The sequence below is a fragment of the Dipodomys spectabilis genome, unplaced genomic scaffold (genome assembly GCF_019054845.1).
Source record: "Dipodomys spectabilis isolate Male_0828 unplaced genomic scaffold, ASM1905484v1 ptg000002l, whole genome shotgun sequence".
NCBI lineage: Eukaryota > Metazoa > Chordata > Mammalia > Rodentia > Heteromyidae > Dipodomys > Dipodomys spectabilis.
The window spans coordinates 50,186,171-50,203,857 of NW_024870679.1; the positions used below are offsets into that span (position 1 = coordinate 50,186,171).

A 17,687-nucleotide genomic window follows, 5' to 3' on the forward strand; every position below is an offset into this window, starting at 1 on the left:
CCATAGATGCATGGTCACTTGGGATACAGGATGAGAGAGAGTGTGTGGAGCCCCTTCTCTTTCCCTGGGTGCCCCTGCCCTTGGGGTGTCACAAAACTGACAGATCCTGCGATGGGTGTTGCAGTGCCAGCACAGCCGGCGGACTTCCAAGCAGAGGCTGAATCGGACACCAGGATCCAGCTCTCCTGGCTGCTGCCCCCACAGGAGCGTATCATCAAGTATGAGTTGGTGTACTGGGCAGCAGAGGATGAAGGCCAACAGGTGAGCCATAGGGGACACGGAGGGGGAAGGAAGGGTTCTCTGTTCCTGAGGGTCTTTGGTGGGTGTCCCCAGGCAGGCTTTCATGGTTTTTGTGGCTCATGTGGGCACAGACTGCTTTTTCTGTGGAGTCTGTGGCTTATATAATTCTGTAGTACTTGCCACTCCTGTGCTTGAGGCAGAGTTCCTAAGGTTTGCCTGTGGTTCTCCTGGGCTTTGTGAGTTAATTGGTAATGGCAGAACCCTGAAGTTCCCTTAGGGCCATGTATTCCTGGTGGCTTCTATGGCCTGTGGTCCATGAGTCACCTGTGGTGTGGGCCAGGTCATGTATTCCTTGTGGGTTCCACATGACCTTGTGGTCTGCCTCCTATAGCCATGGTGGGCTCACAGAGGACAAGTGGAAGCCCACGTGGGGAACAGTCTCTGATGGCCTTTGAGGTCTAAGCAGTGAGTGCGTGCCCCCTGCTCTTCCAGCACAAGGTGACCTTCGACCCTACCTCCTCCTACACTCTAGAGGACCTGAAGCCTGACACGTTGTACCGCTTCCAGCTGGCCGCCCGCTCGGATATGGGGGTGGGCGTCTTCACGCCCACCTTAGAGGCCCGCACAGCACAGTCCAGTAAGTGTCTCCGGAGGCCACTACTGTCACACCTGGGCTGGGACACTCACATAGACACACATGCACACAACTTCCCCTCTGATCACATGAATGAATATTGGGTCCAGTATTGGTCTCTCATCTGGGCTGAGTCTGGACCCTAAGCAAAGGACAGGTAAGTCTTCCCTAGTCTGTGACCAGGAGGCTGCTACACTCTCTGCCCAGCCTCCTTTCTCCTTTCCCTCTCGCCCAGGTAAGTTCTATATCTGTGACTCATCTTTGTTCTCTGACCTCCCTCCAGTTGGGTCATACCAGTGACTTAGTGGGTTTGCCATATCTCACACCTGCTTTGGCAGTTGTCTTTTCCATAGCCCTACATCTCATCTTCCCCATCCCCTTTCTCATACTACTTACTTGTGAGCTGTGTTATCTCCCTGAGGTCACGTGCTTAGGGACAAGTCTATGATAATCTGACTGCATAGAACATGCTTCCATGTCTGCCTGAGGAACCATGTCATTTGTGTGGTGATTGTGTGGCATGAGGTGTTGTATTCCGCATGTGGGAGACTGACAGTATGAATGTATATGTGCAACTTCTTTTCTTTGGGGGGGGGGGGGTCTGGTCGTGGGGCCTGACCTCTGGGCCTGGGCGCTGCCCCTTAGCTCTTCAGCTCAAGGCTAGCGCTCTACCACTTGAGCCACAGCACCACTTCCGGCTTTTTTCTTTTTGCTTATGTGGTGCTGAGGAATCGAACCCAGAGCCTCAGGCATGCAAGGCAAGCGCTCTACCACTGAGCCACCTTCCCAGCCCCTATATGTGCAACCTCTATGAGCCTACACCTGACTATACCTGGTCAGCTGGTGCCAGTGGATCATGGGTATGGCCTTTGTAACTGTTACTGTGGGTAATTGTGATGACCCTGTTGGTCCTATGAATGGGTCTGTGTAGTTCACCAGATGAAGATGGCAGACCATTCGGTGCTATGTTTGTGAGAGACTCTGGGCATGATACTGTGTAATCATCTGTTGGCATTTGATTTTTGTGGCCATGGTGTGGCTGGCTGAATGGCACCATGTGATTGAGAAGGTAACCACATATGATAGCCCTAAACATGACAGTATTGTGAAATTCCTATGGTTTAGGACTGTGTATGAACCAGTGATGTCTAGAGACTGCCTGTGACCTTGGGTTCATGGATTCATTCTTGAAGCACACCTGCAATATGCCTGCTGGGAACCAGGCCCTATGAGTAGTACAGAGCTGGCAGAATGGCCTCTGCCCACAGGGACTCTACAGTTAAGTAAGGCAGGAATCCACATGTTATTACCCAAATGAGCTTTTAATTGCATTGGTGTGAAGTAGGATTAAGAAGATCACCAGGTAGAGAGATGATAGTATGAGAATCTCCCCTGGCGAGGGGTCAATAGAGAGATTCCTTGGAGAGATAAAAATCACTGAGGCCTGAAAGTGGCAGCCGACTGGGTAAGAACAGGAACCGAAGCCAGCCACCAGTGGCTCACCCATGTAATCCTAGCTACTTAGGAGGCGGAGATCTGAGGATCTCGGTTCAAAGCCAGCCAGGGGCAGGAAAGGCTGTGAAATTCTTATCGCCAATAAACCACTCAGAAAACCGGAAGAGGCTGGGGCTCAAGTGGTAGAGTGCTTGCCTTGGGCTGAAGAGCTGAGGGATAGCACTCAGGCCCAGAGTTCAAGACCCACGACTGACGACTGACGAAGAAGAAAAAAAAAAAAGGAAAAAGAACAGATAACACAGGGCCAGAGGCCTTAGCACTGTGGCTAGAACAACGGCTGGATCCATAGCAGTAAGAGCCTGGGGACAGAGGGCACTGGCTCTGGCTGCTGTGTTGAGTGTGAATAGGGAAGCTCACACAGAATCAGGAGATCACTCAGAAGCCTTTGCACACTGGCCTAGGCAAAGGATGATGGCTCAGCTGAGGTTGAGGTGGTGGTGATTTAAGAGTTGTCTGGTATACCAGTTATCCAGGAGTTGGTGATGGATTGAGAATGGGAGAAAGAAAGAGAAGGAGCAGGAACCAGGTATATGTTGGTTCTGGTATATGAGATCTGAGAAGTGCATACTACTACCAGATTAGGAAATAAATATAAAGAGGGCACCTTACTGGGTGCCAGTGACACACACCTGTAATCCTAGTCAGGACACTGAGGCCTGAAAGGATCTCAATTTGAAGTTAGCCTAGTTTTCTTGTAGAACAGTCAGCAAGACTTGATGTTCAGTTAACCAGAAAAATGCCACACTGAAGGTGTGGATCATGTGGTCGAGTGCCAGTAGCAAACAAGAAAGCCAAGCAAGAGCATGAGGCCCTGAGTTTTAGCTCCAGTACCAGCTCACGCGCGTGCACACACACACACACACACAAGTATACCTAGTTTGGAGAACTTGCAGTTCAAGATGTTGTGTGCTAGGCTGGGAAGGTGGCTCAGTGGTAGAGCGCTTGCCTTGCATGCATGAGGCCCTGGGTTCGATTCCTCAGCACCACATAAGCAAAAAGAAAAAAGCCGAAAGTGGCGCTGTGGCTCAAGTGGTAGAGCGCTAGCCTTGAGCTAAAGAGCTGAGGGACAGCGCCCAGGCCCAGAGTTCAGGCCCCACGACCAGACTCCACCCCCCCTCCACCCCCAAAAAAAATATGCTGTGTACTGTCCAAAGGCAGAGGTACTTAAGGGGGGATGGGAGGACACGAAATGGGACTAAATCCAAGAACATGTAGTGTCTTGGAAATTGAAAGTTGTTTTGAGAAATAGACCTCTTGCTGCTTTGGAGTAAGACAGGAGCAGAGGAATTTGGGCCTTCCTTTCTTGCTGAATCTAGGGGGTGGAAGAGTGGACCTGATAAGAGTTAAGAGTAGCATGGGGACTATGGGAAATGAGGAAGTAGGACAGCAAGCCCCGAGGATGTCAAGTTCAGCTATGAAGGGAAGCATGGTAACTGGAGAGGGAGACTTTAGCATTGAATATGGGGCTTTCTTTTAAGGTAGGAAGAAGGTCTTGAATATATTTAAATGCTGTTGGGAGTCAGGAGAAAACAGGGAACACAGAAAAGAGATAGATTAAGGCTGGATGCTGGTGGCTAATGACTGTTCTTACTTCTGGCTACTTAGAAGGCCAACAACTGAGGACTATAGATCTGAGCTAGCCCTGGCAGAAAAGTCTGTGAGACTCTTATTTCTAATTAACCAGCAAATTAACTAGTGGAGATATGGTTCAAATGCTAGAGTACTAGTCTTGGGCGTAAAAGCTAAGCAAGAACATGTCCTGAGTTGAAGCACCAGTACCTGCACATGCACAAACACACACAAGAAGAAAAAGATACAGTTTAACTGGTAGAATCTCTGGAGGTGGAAGGAGGCAGGGCATGGGTAATGAGAGAGCTTGGCTATAGACATGGCAGCACCACTCTTAGGAGAGAAAGTCGGTAAGTGGATGGGTTTGGATAGCTAGAAATGGTGTGAGCTGCTGTTGGAAAGCTTGATTTCCTCTGGAGAAAAAGAGACTTTATTCTGGAATCTGTAGTTTGAAAGTGTGGAAAAAGTTAGTCACATCCTATATTAAGTAGCAGAATGAGCCAGGCAGGGAACAGACACCAATATGCAGCAAGAAGTCCCAGGGGAAACCACTAAGAAGATCCAGACAAGCAGCCTGTTCTACTCAGTGCTGCTTCATTCATGTTTTGTACAGGCCAGCAGAGGTGGACAGATGAGAAGGTGAGAGAGTTAGTTGGGGAGAGTAGTGAGCTGGTAGATCTTGGCATTAAAGCTGAATATTAAAGACAGTAAAGGCAGAGATGGATGAATAGATAGACCAACCAACCTAAGGAATGAAGAGTAGAAGTACTGGTGTCCTAGAGCAGCTGAGCTGGGAAAAGATGGTAGAGAAGGTTGGAGGTCATAATTTTGGAGGAGTGGTACTATATAGAGCATGGCCATAACCATGCAGAGGAGAGGAGAGGAGAGAGACTGAGACCAATGAGTTAGAGCTGCTGAAGTCACCTGGGCTAGAGGTAGTGACAGAACTTGAGATAGTGAGGATGCATTTGCTTTGGCAGTGATATTTTCAGTGTGCAGAGTGTTTGGAAATGTTGGACACAGAAGACACCGCCTCCTGATCCCCCAAGAGACCTGTTGAGTTGGGAGCACTTCTGTTGGGTGCTTTTTCTCCAAACCTGAGGGATAAATGGCTACCTTTGTGTCTAGCCTTCTATTTCCTCAGTTGCCTGAGCTCAGGCTCACAGACAGGCACAGGTTAAAGCAGCCTTACATCCAAAGAGCCTTTTGGACCACTTGTCCTCAGAAGAGAAGAATTATATTCTCCATGCTGTGATATGTATTTGATATTATGTACGTTTTGTGCAAGATGGCATACATCTGGAGGAGATACTATCAGAAGTGTGTGTGTGTGTGTGTGTGTGTGTGTGTGTGTGTGTGTGTGTGTGTGTGTGATGGAAGAGCCTGTAGTTCAGAAGGAGTCAGGCTGTTCCAGTGGCAATCTGCCTAGAGGAACCCTGGATGGCCATTGCAGCACGTGGGGTATCCTGCCTGGGTGAGTTCCTAGTCCCTTGTGACTCAGTTGCCATGTCCATGATTCCCACCCTCCATTTGCCTGCTTCCCCTCCATTTGTCTTCCCCAGCCCCCTCCGCCCCTCCCCAGAAGGTGACATGTGTGAGCGTGGGCTCTACCACCATCCGGGTAAGTTGGGTCCCGCCCCCGGCAGACAGCCGCAACGGCGTTATCACCCAGTACTCCGTGGCCTATGAGGCAGTGGACGGCGAGGACCGCGGGCGGCATGTGGTGGATGGCATCAGCCGCGAGCATTCCAGCTGGGACCTGGTGGGCCTGGAGAAGTGGACGGAGTACCGGGTGTGGGTACGCGCACACACAGATGTGGGCCCTGGCCCTGAGAGCAGCCCAGTGCTGGTGCGCACCGATGAAGACGGTAGGCAGCCTTGGCACAAGTGGGGGGTGGAAGGGGAGGCACACTGCCTAGGAACTAGACATCCAGGACCTTTCCTCCACCAGCCCAGGCTTTAAGTCCAGTTCTGAATTAATGGTCCAAATTGGAGAGATATAGCTGAGGCAGCCTGGGCCCAAGTTCCATCTTTCGAATAGTCTTTGAAGCAGCTAAAGCCTTAAATAACTAGAATAGGCTGGGCACAGGTTGCTGATGCCTATAAGCCTAGCTACTCAGGTAGCTGAGATCTGAGGATCTCAGTTTCAAGCTGGCCCAGGCGGGAGAGTCCAAGAGACTTACATCTAACCATCAGAAAAACAGAAGTAGAGCTGTGGTTCAAAGTGGTAGAGTACTAGCCTTGAGCAAAAGAAGCTCAGGAACAGTGCCCAAGCCCTGAGTTCAAGCCCTATGACTGACCAAAAAAAAAAGGAAAAGCAGCCCTACATAAGATTTTGGAGATTAAGATTGGGAAGAGAAGTGCAAAAGACTAATAAATAGAGTCAATAGGACTACAACCTGGATGGACATTGACAAGGTATGGGTACCCATGAAAAGTTGCATTGATTTTGGTTGGTTGAAGGCTTAGTACTTCATCTATTCCCCATGTCTGCCCTTCTACCAGGGTGGTGGAAGGAGGTGGTCCTGCCAGAGGGACCTCTTCCCCATGACAGGCAGAGGGTTCATCACTAGAACAGCCAGCCCATGGAAACTACATTAGGGCTTTTCCTAGGAGTATAGGATGTGGAGGCACTGGAGTTTGCTGTGCCCACCTGAGCCAGGGTAAATACCACCAAGCCTGACTTCCTTCTCTACTTGACTCCCAGTGCCCAGTGGGCCACCGCGGAAGGTGGAGGTAGAGCCGCTAAACTCCACTGCTGTGCATGTCTCCTGGAAGCTACCTGTTCCCAGTAAGCAACATGGCCAGATCCGTGGCTACCAGGTCACCTATGTACGACTAGAGAATGGCGAGCCCCGAGGCCCTCCTGTCATCCAGGACGTCATGTTGGCTGAGGCTCAGGTGCGCCATTGCATGGTGGTGGTTGGAATGGTGAAAAAAGACCATTGTGCATTGTTTCCTGCCCTCGGGGGCTACAACTGACATATATGGTCATTACCCTAGAGGTGGCTTGCTGTGTCCAGGGGTGGGTGGCTTGGAGATGAGGAAACAATGAGATGAGATGAGGTTCCAGAGATACTTTTCTTGGAGCTGTCCAGGCTGGGCCAGCTCAGGCCCTGCCAGTCCTAGCCTGGTGGGTTTCACTGACTTAGCTACCAGTATTCACACTGAGGAGATGTCAGACATCCTCCCTCTTCCTCTCACCCCCCAGGTCCCCACTATACACTGAAGGTCTGGCTTTATGGTTTGTAGGAAGCACATTTGTGGCAGTGGTTGGTCTGGATCTTTGAACTGTGCTTTCTTCCCAGGCAGTGCTGTGCTAAGCATTCCCTCTTGGCCACTGCCTAAGGCAGACAAGGACTTGTGGCTCTTTCCCCACCCTCTGGCTGAAGGCCAGTGGCCATGGCAAAGCTCCAGGAGGAGGGCCCAGTCCCTGATGTTTATCTCAAGTGCTGTCAGCCAACTGGAGGAGCCAACTTCCCATGAGATCCCTGGGGTATTCTGAGGCCTGGTGTACTATTCATATGAGAACATAGACCACTGAGAGGTCATGCAAGTAACCAGAATAACCCAGCATGTGGGTGGCAGAACTTGGATAGGAGGCCAAGTCTCTGGACCCATGAAAAATGGCTGCACTTTCACTTGAGAGCCCTCTCAAAATAATCTACTCAAGCATGAAAACACCTCACTTCATGCTCTCAAGGTTTACCCATCTAGAATCAGGGCCTGGGGGTCCTTGGGCTAGCACTGAGCCAGCCAGTCCCAGTGGGAGGATCCTGGATTTCCTTCCGATCTAGCTTCTCACCTCTCCCTGGGAGCCAGGAGTATAAGCATAAATTCCATGTTATATTGGCTGTGCTGAGGGGCAGTCTTAGTCACATAGAGAGAAACTTTGTGCCTCTGGCTGCAGAAGTGAACATTCCTGCCTTCTAAAGCAAAATTTCTTTCTGCCCAGAGGGTGCCCTCTTCCTCATGAGCCTGCCCTGGGTTGAAGGACCAAGGGTGGCAGTAGAGGGCATGCTTATCTATCTGCCTGCATTCCTGGAACTGGTTGAAGGTTCCTCATAAAGCCTCAGTGGACACACCTACCTAGAACATCCTAAGAATGTCTTCCTCCAGCCCCTCCCATTCTAGGGGACCAGAGCCACAATTGTGGCCACTGAGCTTCCAGCAAAACCACTTTGAGTCTTCCCTTCTGATCCCAAGCATTTTGAAAAGGTAGCTAGGGCAGAGGATCAGGGACGCTGCCCTCTTTGCCTTATGTCCTTAAGGGGAAGTATACCTGAACCCAGGCTCCAGGTAGGCCACTGAAAACAGAGCGCCTGCCCTTGTGGACCCTTGGCAAAGCATCCTGTGCTTTGAGCAGTAGGAAACCAGATAGAATCCAGACTCCAGCCTGACTACTTCACTTCCCTCCCAAGAGCACCACAACCTGTCTTTCTCCACTTACCATATCATCTGCTACACCAGGGCCCTCATCAGTTTAGTAAGAACCACATAGCATGTGCTCACCACACCTAGACCTCCCTACAACTAGACCTGTCTCCTTTTCAGCCTGGTTGTGAGGCTCATGGTTCCATCTCCTTTTGTCCTTTACACTCAGTCTGCCTTTTTCTTCCCCACTACTCTGGTTTTATCTAGTTCAACATGTTCTCACTCTTCTCTCTCCTTTCCTTCCCTTAACACTCCTCCAACCCTTCCTTGTCCCTCCCTATTACTCCTTGTTCATTTTGGTTTTTTTTTCCTTCTCTCTTGTTCTGCATCTGATGCAGGAGAGATACTATGTGATAACTCCATGCCTATACCTGGCTTGGACAGTCCATAATTCCCCTAAAGCAAGAAAAACTAACCAGCTGGGCCTAGCTTCATCCTGTAAAGTGACGACAGCTGTTAGAGACTTGTCTAGCATCTTTCCCTATTCTGTTCCAAAGACTGACAAGAGTTTGCCAGACAAAGGGAACTTGAGCCACCCTGGCAGAGAGGACAGACCAGCACTTTGAGAATGGTCAAGACTCTTAAAGCACCTTTATCCTAGACAATGTCATGGGTTATGTTTATGTGCTTTACTTTACCATGCCTCAGATTGGAGACCTCAGTCCCATTACCTACCCAACTTGTACACCTATGCACACTAGTGGCCTAAAGAGTTTCCTACTCTCAGCTATGAAACTGGCATGTCTAATTTAATTCTCAGACACCCACAGGAGGAAACCAGGGACATTCCTAAGGGTCCTTTTTTTTTTTTTTTTTGCTCGATATTGAGGGCTGAACTCTGTGCCTGGGCACTGTCCCTCAGCTCCTCAGCTCAAGGCTAGTGCCCTACTACTTGAACCACAGCACCACTTCCGGCTTTGTTCTGCTTATGTGGTGCTGAGGAAATTGAACATAGGGCCTCATACATGCAAGGCAATCACTCTGCCACTGAGTCAACTTCCCAGCCCCTGTCTTTTTTTGTGTGTGTGCTAGTACTGGGGCTTAAACTCAGACTGGGTGCTGTTCCTTAGCTTTTTTGCTCAAGGCTGGCATTCTTAACACTAGAGCTACAGCTCTACTTCTGGATTTTTAGTGGATAATTGGCAATAAGTGTTGCATGAACTTTCCTGCCCTGGCTGGTTCAAACCATAATCCTCAGATCTCAGCCTCCTGAGTAGCTAGGATTACAAACATGAGTCACTAGCATATAGCTTTTTGTGAGTAGATGGATACGCTGAATAATCATACTAAGGCAAGGATAGGACTACTGACCCAGGTGAACAGAGTATATGAATGCCCCTCATGTGTTCCCTTCCCAACTCTGAGCTTCCACTCCACATCTAGTATCTTCTCTCTCAAACCACCTCCACCTAGAATTCTCTATCCCTTGGTTTCAATCTGCCCTCTCCCTTCAGACAGGCTTCCTTCCAGGTCTCCCTTCCTTGGCCCTGGAATACACAGCTTTTACTGAGTGATGCTGGAACTCAAATTTTTGAATGGCAAAGTGATCCTGGGCTATTACCCCTGTGGGCACTGTAGAAGCCCAAGTCTTCCATCAGCCAGGTTTCCTCCAGGTCCCCTGGACCAGGTCCCCTCCAGCATCTTTCACCATCCTGTCTCCCTTTCTTTCCCTCTCTCGCGGTCAGTGGCAGCCAGAGGAGTCCGAGGACTATGTAAGTAACAGGTGTGCAATCACCAGCAAGACTGGGTCAGGCTGGGCTCATGGGACACTCCCCCTCTCCCAGCCTGTGCTGCCAAGATCCACAGGGCACCAGCCACATCCAGAGAAAATTGGCATTTAGACACAAGCACCAGGCTGAGCAATGATTGGCGTTTCCTCTAATCCTTACTTCTTGCCTGTTGAGCAGCAATTGAGGCCAGTGTTCATGATCGACCAGGACCTGGCCCCTGCTTCCATCCAGACTGGGATGGAGTTCAATCCAATCCTGATCATTAGACCTTATTGATCCTTAGAGTGAAAAATTAACCTGCTCAAGGCCCAGGCTGGGAGAACATCTAGGGAGCCAGGACCCAAAACTGGTACTGCTAAAGCCCCAGCCCTGAGAGACCCTCCAGCTAGGTCAGGATGGAGCCTCCACCTGAGGCTCAGAGCTGGAGGGATGCCAGGGTTGGTGGTGGCAGCCCTGATCCCACTGCACGGTGGTCCCCTCCCTTCTTCCTACTCTTCTCTCTGTATGGCGTGGCTTGATCTCCTGTGGTGTTTTCCGCATGTCTAGAAATTGTGCCTTTGCTGGAGATTGGTGTGGGGGATCCACCAAGCAAAGGAATGCCCTGGGTAATTTCTCAGGCATCAGAGGGAATAGGTATGGGGAGCTTCCCTGGTCTCCTCCTATATTCCCTGGTTTCAGGAGGTTTTGCAGGGCATAGATATTACAGAGGCACTAACCTCAGTGGGCGTTACCCTACCCTGTAGTACGAAGCCTTATTTCTCCCTTGTGTGTGTTTGCTTTAGTGTCTATAAATAGTCCTATATCTGCTAATGTAGGAGGAGCTAAGGTCTCAGTGTTTGCGTGCCAAGAGGCATGCAAGGTATCCAGTGCGTGTGAGGCTCAGTTTCCTCTGTGTGTGTATGTGGAAGGGCCTTATGAAGTGCCATTCACAGCACAATGGGATGAAGGAAACAGTGTGGCCTTTTGTTTTTACCTGAAAGGAGAATGAGCTGTTTGCCGTGGGCATAGGGCTCCTGCAATGAGCAGGCTCCTCCCAACCCATATCCCACCTGGCTGTCGCAACAGAGTCAGGCATTGTATAACCCATTTTCTAAAACCCCTTTCCCTATGAGCCTGGGGGCCTCCTGGGCCAGGGGACTATGGTGGCTGACAGTTTGGCTTCTTCCTGCACACAGTGAGAGGGACTGCTTCTCCTTCCTCCTCAGGAAACCACCATCAGTGGACTCACCCCAGAAACTACCTACTCCATTACTGTAGCTGCTTACACCACCAAGGGAGATGGTGCCCGAAGCAAGCCCAAGATTGTTACAACAACAGGGGCAGGTAAGTGTAGGGTGGGGTCAGGGACAGAACCAAGGGTTGGCAATGAGGAGGGCAGTGCCAGAGCCCAGTGCGTGGTTATTTAGTCCCAGGGCGGCCCACCATGATGGTCAGCACTACAGCCATGAACACCGCGCTGCTTCAGTGGCACCCACCCAAGGAGCTGCCTGGTGAACTGCTAGGCTACCGGCTGCAGTACCGCCGGGCTGATGAGGCACAGCCCACCATCATAGATTTTGGCAAGGATGACCAGCACTTTACAGTCACTGGACTGCACAAAGGGGCCACCTATATCTTCTGGCTTGCTGCCAAGAACCGAGCTGGCCCAGGTGAGGAGTATGAAAAGGAGATCATGACCCCTGAGGATGCACCCAGTGGATTCCCCCAAAACCTACGAGTGACAGGACTCACCACATCTACTACGGAACTGGCCTGGGACCCACCAGTGCTGGCAGAAAGGAACGGGCGCATCACCAACTACACTGTGGTATACCGTGACATCAACAGCCAACAGGAGCTGCAGAATATCACCACTGATACTCGTCTTACACTCGCGGGTCTCAAGCCGGATACCACTTACGACATCAAAGTCCGCGCACGTACCAACAAAGGCTCTGGCCCACTCAGCCCCAGCATCCAGTCCCGGACCATGCCTGTGGAGCAAGGTGTGTGCTGGCAATCATGGCACTGCCTGCCCAAGTGTGGCTGCGCCTGGGGACCTCTGCTCTCCTTGACTCACTGACCTCTGGCAACTATGATCCACCAGCCTCTGCTGTGTGACCTTTCGATCTTTCATGACCATTACCACTAACCTCTAGCAAACAGGCACCGTGTTTCGGGGTATGACCCCAACCTCTGCTGTCCTTGACCTACTGATTTCTACTGTGTGACCTTCCAATCTCATAACCTTGACCTTGGCCTTCTGATTTCTAACTGCACCACTGCATACACTCTGGTGTGCAACCCACTGACTTCTGGTGTGTGGCACTAACCTTGATACTGTGACCCATACACCTCTAGTAAACATACACTGATATGTGGACACATGCTTCTCATGACCACAACCTATTGACCTTTGGCCCCTCTGACATGATGTCTGTAAGCTCAAAATCAAGCATTCGCCCACCCTCTTCTAGAGTTTCTGATGATAGGTGCTGTGGCAGCTGCTACCCTATTTGGTGCTCACTATGGAAGAGCTTAGTCTGGGAGTGGGCTGGAGTTGAAGCTGGCTAGGAGTAGGACTACAGCCATTCCTAACCCCCTGGCCCCTCCTTGCCCTGACCAGTATCATCCTCTGGCCCAGTTAGCCAGCCAAAGCTAACTCCTTCCTTATCCTCTACAGTGTTTGCCAAGAACTTTCGTGTGGAAGCTGCGATGAAGACATCTGTGCTGCTCAGCTGGGAGGTCCCTGAGTCCTACAAGTCTCCTGTACCCTTCAAGGTAGGTGATGGACACAGCCAGCCCAGCCAGCATACACACAGACTTAGTGTATGCTGTCATTCCAGTCCTAACCCACATATCACATGTCAGTAAACTGTGTCCTGGTTGCATAGGCACAGTGCCCTGCTGGCACATAGTGGGGAGCCTCATCCAAAGGCACTGCCATGGCTCTTTTTCCCTCTGCAGATTCTGTACAACGGTCAGAGTGTTGAGGTGGATGGACACTCGATGAGGAAATTGATTGCAGACCTGCAGCCCAATACAGAGTATTCCTTTGTGTTGATGAACCGTGGCAGCAGCGCAGGGGGACTGCAGCACCTCGTGTCCATCCGTACAGCCCCTGACCTCCTGCCACACAAACCACTGCCTGCCTCTGCCTATATAGAAGATGGTCGCTTTGCTCTCTCCATGCCCCAAGTTCAGGACCCATCGCTGGTCAGGTGTGCATATGAAGGCTGGGGGCCAGCTGATGGGACAGGGTTACAGGCTACTAGAGGTGACAACCCTAATTGCTGTTCTGTCTGTCCAGGTGGTTCTACATCGTGGTGGTGCCCATTGATCGTGTGGGTGGGAACATGCTCACCCCAAGATGGAACACACCTGAGGAACTGGAGCTAGATGAGGTACCTGGAGGCAGGAGAGCAGCACAAATGGCTCCAACTGTAGTTGGCAGTGGTCACCTTTCCTTGAGGGTTATGCCAGTAGGTTAAAATCATTATCCTGGCTTCTCTGGCTTGGAGTCCACCCCTTCCTGGAGAGGGACACTCTGATGTGACTCTCTGGAAGTGTTGAGAAGTGTTTGGCAAGAATCTCCTGGGATGGGAAATGGCTCCACAGTTCTAGAGGCCCATGGGAGAGGCCTGTGGATGTCAAGGCCATAGAGGGTCTGGAGTGAGCCATAAGCCTGAGTTCTCTTGAATACATGAAGTTCTCTATCCTTTCCTGACAGCCTGTATGGAAACTGTCTAGTTGAGATGAGATTATATAAGGCCATGACATTATATAAGGCTTTTTCTCATGGCCTGGTGGTTGGACTCATGTTACACTACCTATATTATCCTATAAAGGCTGTGGGCAGAACAGGCTTGAGTTCCTTACAGAAATTGAGCCTCACAAGTGGTAGAGTGCTAGTCTTGAGCAAAAGATGCTTAGGCACTGTGCCCAGGCCCTGAGTTTAAGCCCCAGGACTAGCCAAAAAAAAAAAGAAATTGAGCCTTAGGCTTAGAAGCTGCTGTGCCAGGCCCCAGCTTCAAGGCCCTCTGTGACTTTGCTCTGGCAGCTTCTAGAGGCCATTGAACAAGGTGGAGAAGGACATCGGCGGAGGAGACAAACAGAGCGGCTGAAGCCATATGTGGCAGCTCAGGTGGATGTGCTCCCTGAGACCTTCACCCTGGGAGACAAGAAGAACTACCAGGGCTTCTACAACCGGCCGCTGTCTCCAGACTTGAGTTACCAGTGCTTTGTGCTTGCCTCCCTAAAGGAACCTGTGGACCAGGTCTGCCTGAGCCAGCTTGACTCTCAGTATCCTGACACCCTAGATCTAACCCAAGACTAGGCCAGTCTTACTTACTGAGAAGCTCCTCATCCCTAGGTCTATATTAGCTCTGAGACATTAAAATCCTTAGCTTAGAGCATCCCTTAAGATCTGTATTAAGTGGGCTGGGAAGGTGGCCTGCATGCATGAGGCCCTGGGTTCGATTTCTCAGCACCACATAAGCAGGAAAAAAAGCCGGAAGTGGCGCTGTGGCTCAACTGGTAGAGCACTAGCCATGAGGTGAAGAGCTGAGGGACAGCGCCCAGGCCCAGAGTTCAGGCCCACGGACCCAAAAAAAAAAAAAAAAAATCTGTATTAGGTATCCCAAGACATTTGACCAAGGCCCCGAAAGCCAGATATAATTTGACTCTAGATACCCAGTCCTGATCATCAGATCAGGTCTGGGCCAGCCTACATCCCAATCCCAGAGCCCCTCTCTAGGCTTGATGGGCAGAAGTTGGAGGGCTCATTAAACTTACGGCCTTTGCTATTCCTCCTCTGGACCACAGAAACGCTATGCTTCCAGTCCCTACTCGGATGAGATCGTGGTCCAGGTGACACCAGCCCAGCAGCAGGAGGAGCCTGAGATGCTGTGGGTGACGGGCCCCGTCCTGGCAGTCATCCTCATCATTCTCATTGTCATTGCCATCCTCTTGTTTAAAAGGTAAATGCTATGCTCAGGGTTTTGGGGGACGGCACCTGCCCCTGGCCTCTCAGGCCCTCTCTAATATGGTACATATGAAGCGAATGTTTTCATTCTAGCGTGGGTCCCTGGCCCCTGGGCACAGTGGGAAGCCAGAATGGGCAGAAGCAGTATTTGTATGTGTCAGCCTGGATAGGAAGAGGGCCAGGGCTTTCCATGAACATTGTCAGACATGTGTGTCTGTCTGTTTCTATGAATATGAGTGTATGTGTGTTTCCATTTTAGCTTCCAGATGTCACTGGCTGCTGGTTTCTAGCTTTAAACATGATTCCTCGGTGGTTCTCCAGCTTCCTCTCCTACATGGTCCTGGAGAAATCCACACTAATATTCAGTTAGCAGACATTTACTGAAGGCCTATTGTACCCAACCCATTCCCAGCTGTCACACCTCTGTGTCTTTAACAGTTGGTCTTCTTTTGAGTAGTCACAGCACCTGACCCTGAGGTCTCCCTTTCCTGTCAGCTCTCCTGCTGGCCTTCAAGGTGTTTCCAGAGATTTAACTTTATAACCCTTGATTTGAAACAGGCTGGTGGCTTCCAATCCCTTTAGTCTGGAAGTTGAATGCCTGGCTAACCTTGTCTCTGACAACATCCTTAATATGATCACAGTGAATGGTTCCCAGACCTATGGAGGCTGGACCCTCCTCTGCTTTGCAGCTCTCTTCTATACTGCCTGGCAGTTATCTCCATATCCTTTGTAACTCACTTGTAGACTCTGGTGTCCAGGAGGCTTTCTTTGGTCCCCAGCCCCTCCCAGACACAGCCCGTATCTCCTATAGAATGCCCCATTAGACAGGAGCTGTGGCTGAGCGTGGTGAGCCTCCTGTCCCCGAACACAGAGCACATAAGCATGCCCAGAGGGAGGGTATCTGTCCCATGCATGTATCCTGGTCTATATGTCAGATGTATCTGCTTAGGAGTGCCATTCTCCTGTGCCCCATTGTCCCCCTGACCTTGCCTGGGCCCTGTGCTTCTTCCTGACAAGTTCTTGCCATCCCAGGGTGGTTAGACTTGTGGGTAGTACTGAGGAGTGTCCCCCCACACCCACTCATCCTTCTCACCCTCACCTGGATCCTGGTGTCTGTGCAGTGGTGAACCCTTCTCCCTGCGTCGTGTGGGTGCCTTATGAGGGTCCCGCATTGTCTCCATCATGTGAGAGTTGAGTGTTTGGCAGAAACAATGACCATTCCTTTCTTCTGTCCTTGCCTGTCTTTCGGGACCTAGTAAACAAGAAAGGTAGGAGTTATTCCTTCTCTCTTCACACATATTTCTTTCTTCTTATTCCTGTGCATATGGGCCAGCAGGGAGGGATGGTGCTTTGACCAGAAGCCTCTTGCCTACTGGCTTTCAGCAGCAAGTGGTGTCTGGTCAGCACAGCTGGCTTCCTGGTTTGGGATGAGTCCACATTGGCATGAGGGGCAGGTTTTGTCGCTCTTTTGCCTATTCAACTGCATTTCCTCCATAGAGGAGGTTCCTCTGGAGCTCATGCACGATGCAGCCTTCATTGTTTCCCAAGTCTACAGACCTCTCCAGAACTCTCCTCAGGCTCCCCGTTGTCTAGAAAGTTATCATGCTGCAAAAGATGATCTTGTTCCACTCTACAGAGCAGCAGGGAATAGTGTCTTTATGTATACACAAGCACACTCGTGAGTTCCTCCTTGACAACATAGTACACAACCTGAAAGTGGACTCTGGGTATTGCTCAGTAGCTGGACCCTGTAGTCTGTCTCTGACCCTGTCTTTATGGATGGGAAGGCTGAGGCCAGTTAGAGAAGACTTTGCCCAGATAAGGTGATACTTTTCTTGTCCCTCCCCTGCTGCTCTGGGAATTTACACAGATACCATGAAGGCCAGACAGCTGGGGCCCAGTTCTCTGTGGTGTTTGCATATTATATGTGTCATTGCATGTTTCTTCCTGGTGCCTTCTGCTGCCTCAGGTTTGGCAGTCTTGGGGACAGCAGCCACTGCCCAGCAGTGACCTGCTCTCTGTCCAAAGGAACCACCAGCCTGTGTGTCCCTTTCTTGCTGCTTGCCCTTCCGTATACTCCACACTCCTGCTGTCTACCACACTCCTGTGTTCTTTCATGTTGAAGCTGCTCTGCCCCTGGCTCCTCTGTGCTCAGAGACCCCAGGATGGGGTGGGGTCATAGGGCACATGGGGCTGCTCTGAGCTTGAACTTCGGGTTCTCATCAACCTCCCGCTGCATCTTTAGGAAAAGGACTCACTCCCCATCATCAAAGGATGAGCAGTCCATTGGACTGAAAGACTCCCTGCTGGCCCACTCTTCTGACCCAGTGGAGATGCGGAGGCTCAACTACCAGACCCCAGGTAGGGTGGCTCTTGTGGCTTGTTTGCCCCACTGCTCAGACCACACGGACCTGCAGACTGTTTCACAGGTCCCTGGACTCTCCACTAAAGGACTTTGGGTTCATGCCCCATTTCTTGCTGCCCTTCTTCCTTTTCGTCCTTTTCTTTGGACTAGTATGACTGAGTAGCCCCATATCCAACAAATGGATGGAACCTGGGAACCTCTCAAGGGCCACAGAGCTTCTTATTAGCCCCTGTGCAT

General features: G+C 50.7%; 1 protein-coding gene across 5 annotated transcripts in view; it reads left to right on the forward strand.

The window, feature by feature from the left end:
* The window catches only part of Ptprf (protein tyrosine phosphatase receptor type F), a 90,428-nt gene that overhangs the window by 60,709 nt on the left and 12,032 nt on the right, over positions 1–17,687 (forward strand). For 2 of the 5 annotated variants that reach the window (XM_042685657.1, XM_042685666.1), the window contains exons 10-22: positions 125–261; positions 733–877; positions 5,521–5,826; positions 6,666–6,859; positions 10,078–10,104; positions 11,328–11,445; positions 11,529–12,107; positions 12,785–12,882; positions 13,069–13,322; positions 13,412–13,505; positions 14,162–14,377; positions 14,926–15,080; positions 17,331–17,446. In XM_042685657.1, coding sequence (XP_042541591.1) covers positions 125–261; positions 733–877; positions 5,521–5,826; positions 6,666–6,859; positions 10,078–10,104; positions 11,328–11,445; positions 11,529–12,107; positions 12,785–12,882; positions 13,069–13,322; positions 13,412–13,505; positions 14,162–14,377; positions 14,926–15,080; positions 17,331–17,446 — 2,439 coding nt within the window. The remainder of the gene's footprint in view (positions 1–124; positions 262–732; positions 878–5,520; positions 5,827–6,665; positions 6,860–10,077; positions 10,105–11,327; positions 11,446–11,528; positions 12,108–12,784; positions 12,883–13,068; positions 13,323–13,411; positions 13,506–14,161; positions 14,378–14,925; positions 15,081–17,330; positions 17,447–17,687) is intronic. The other 3 variants (XM_042685672.1, XM_042685680.1, XM_042685688.1) reach the window with 3 other exon arrangements.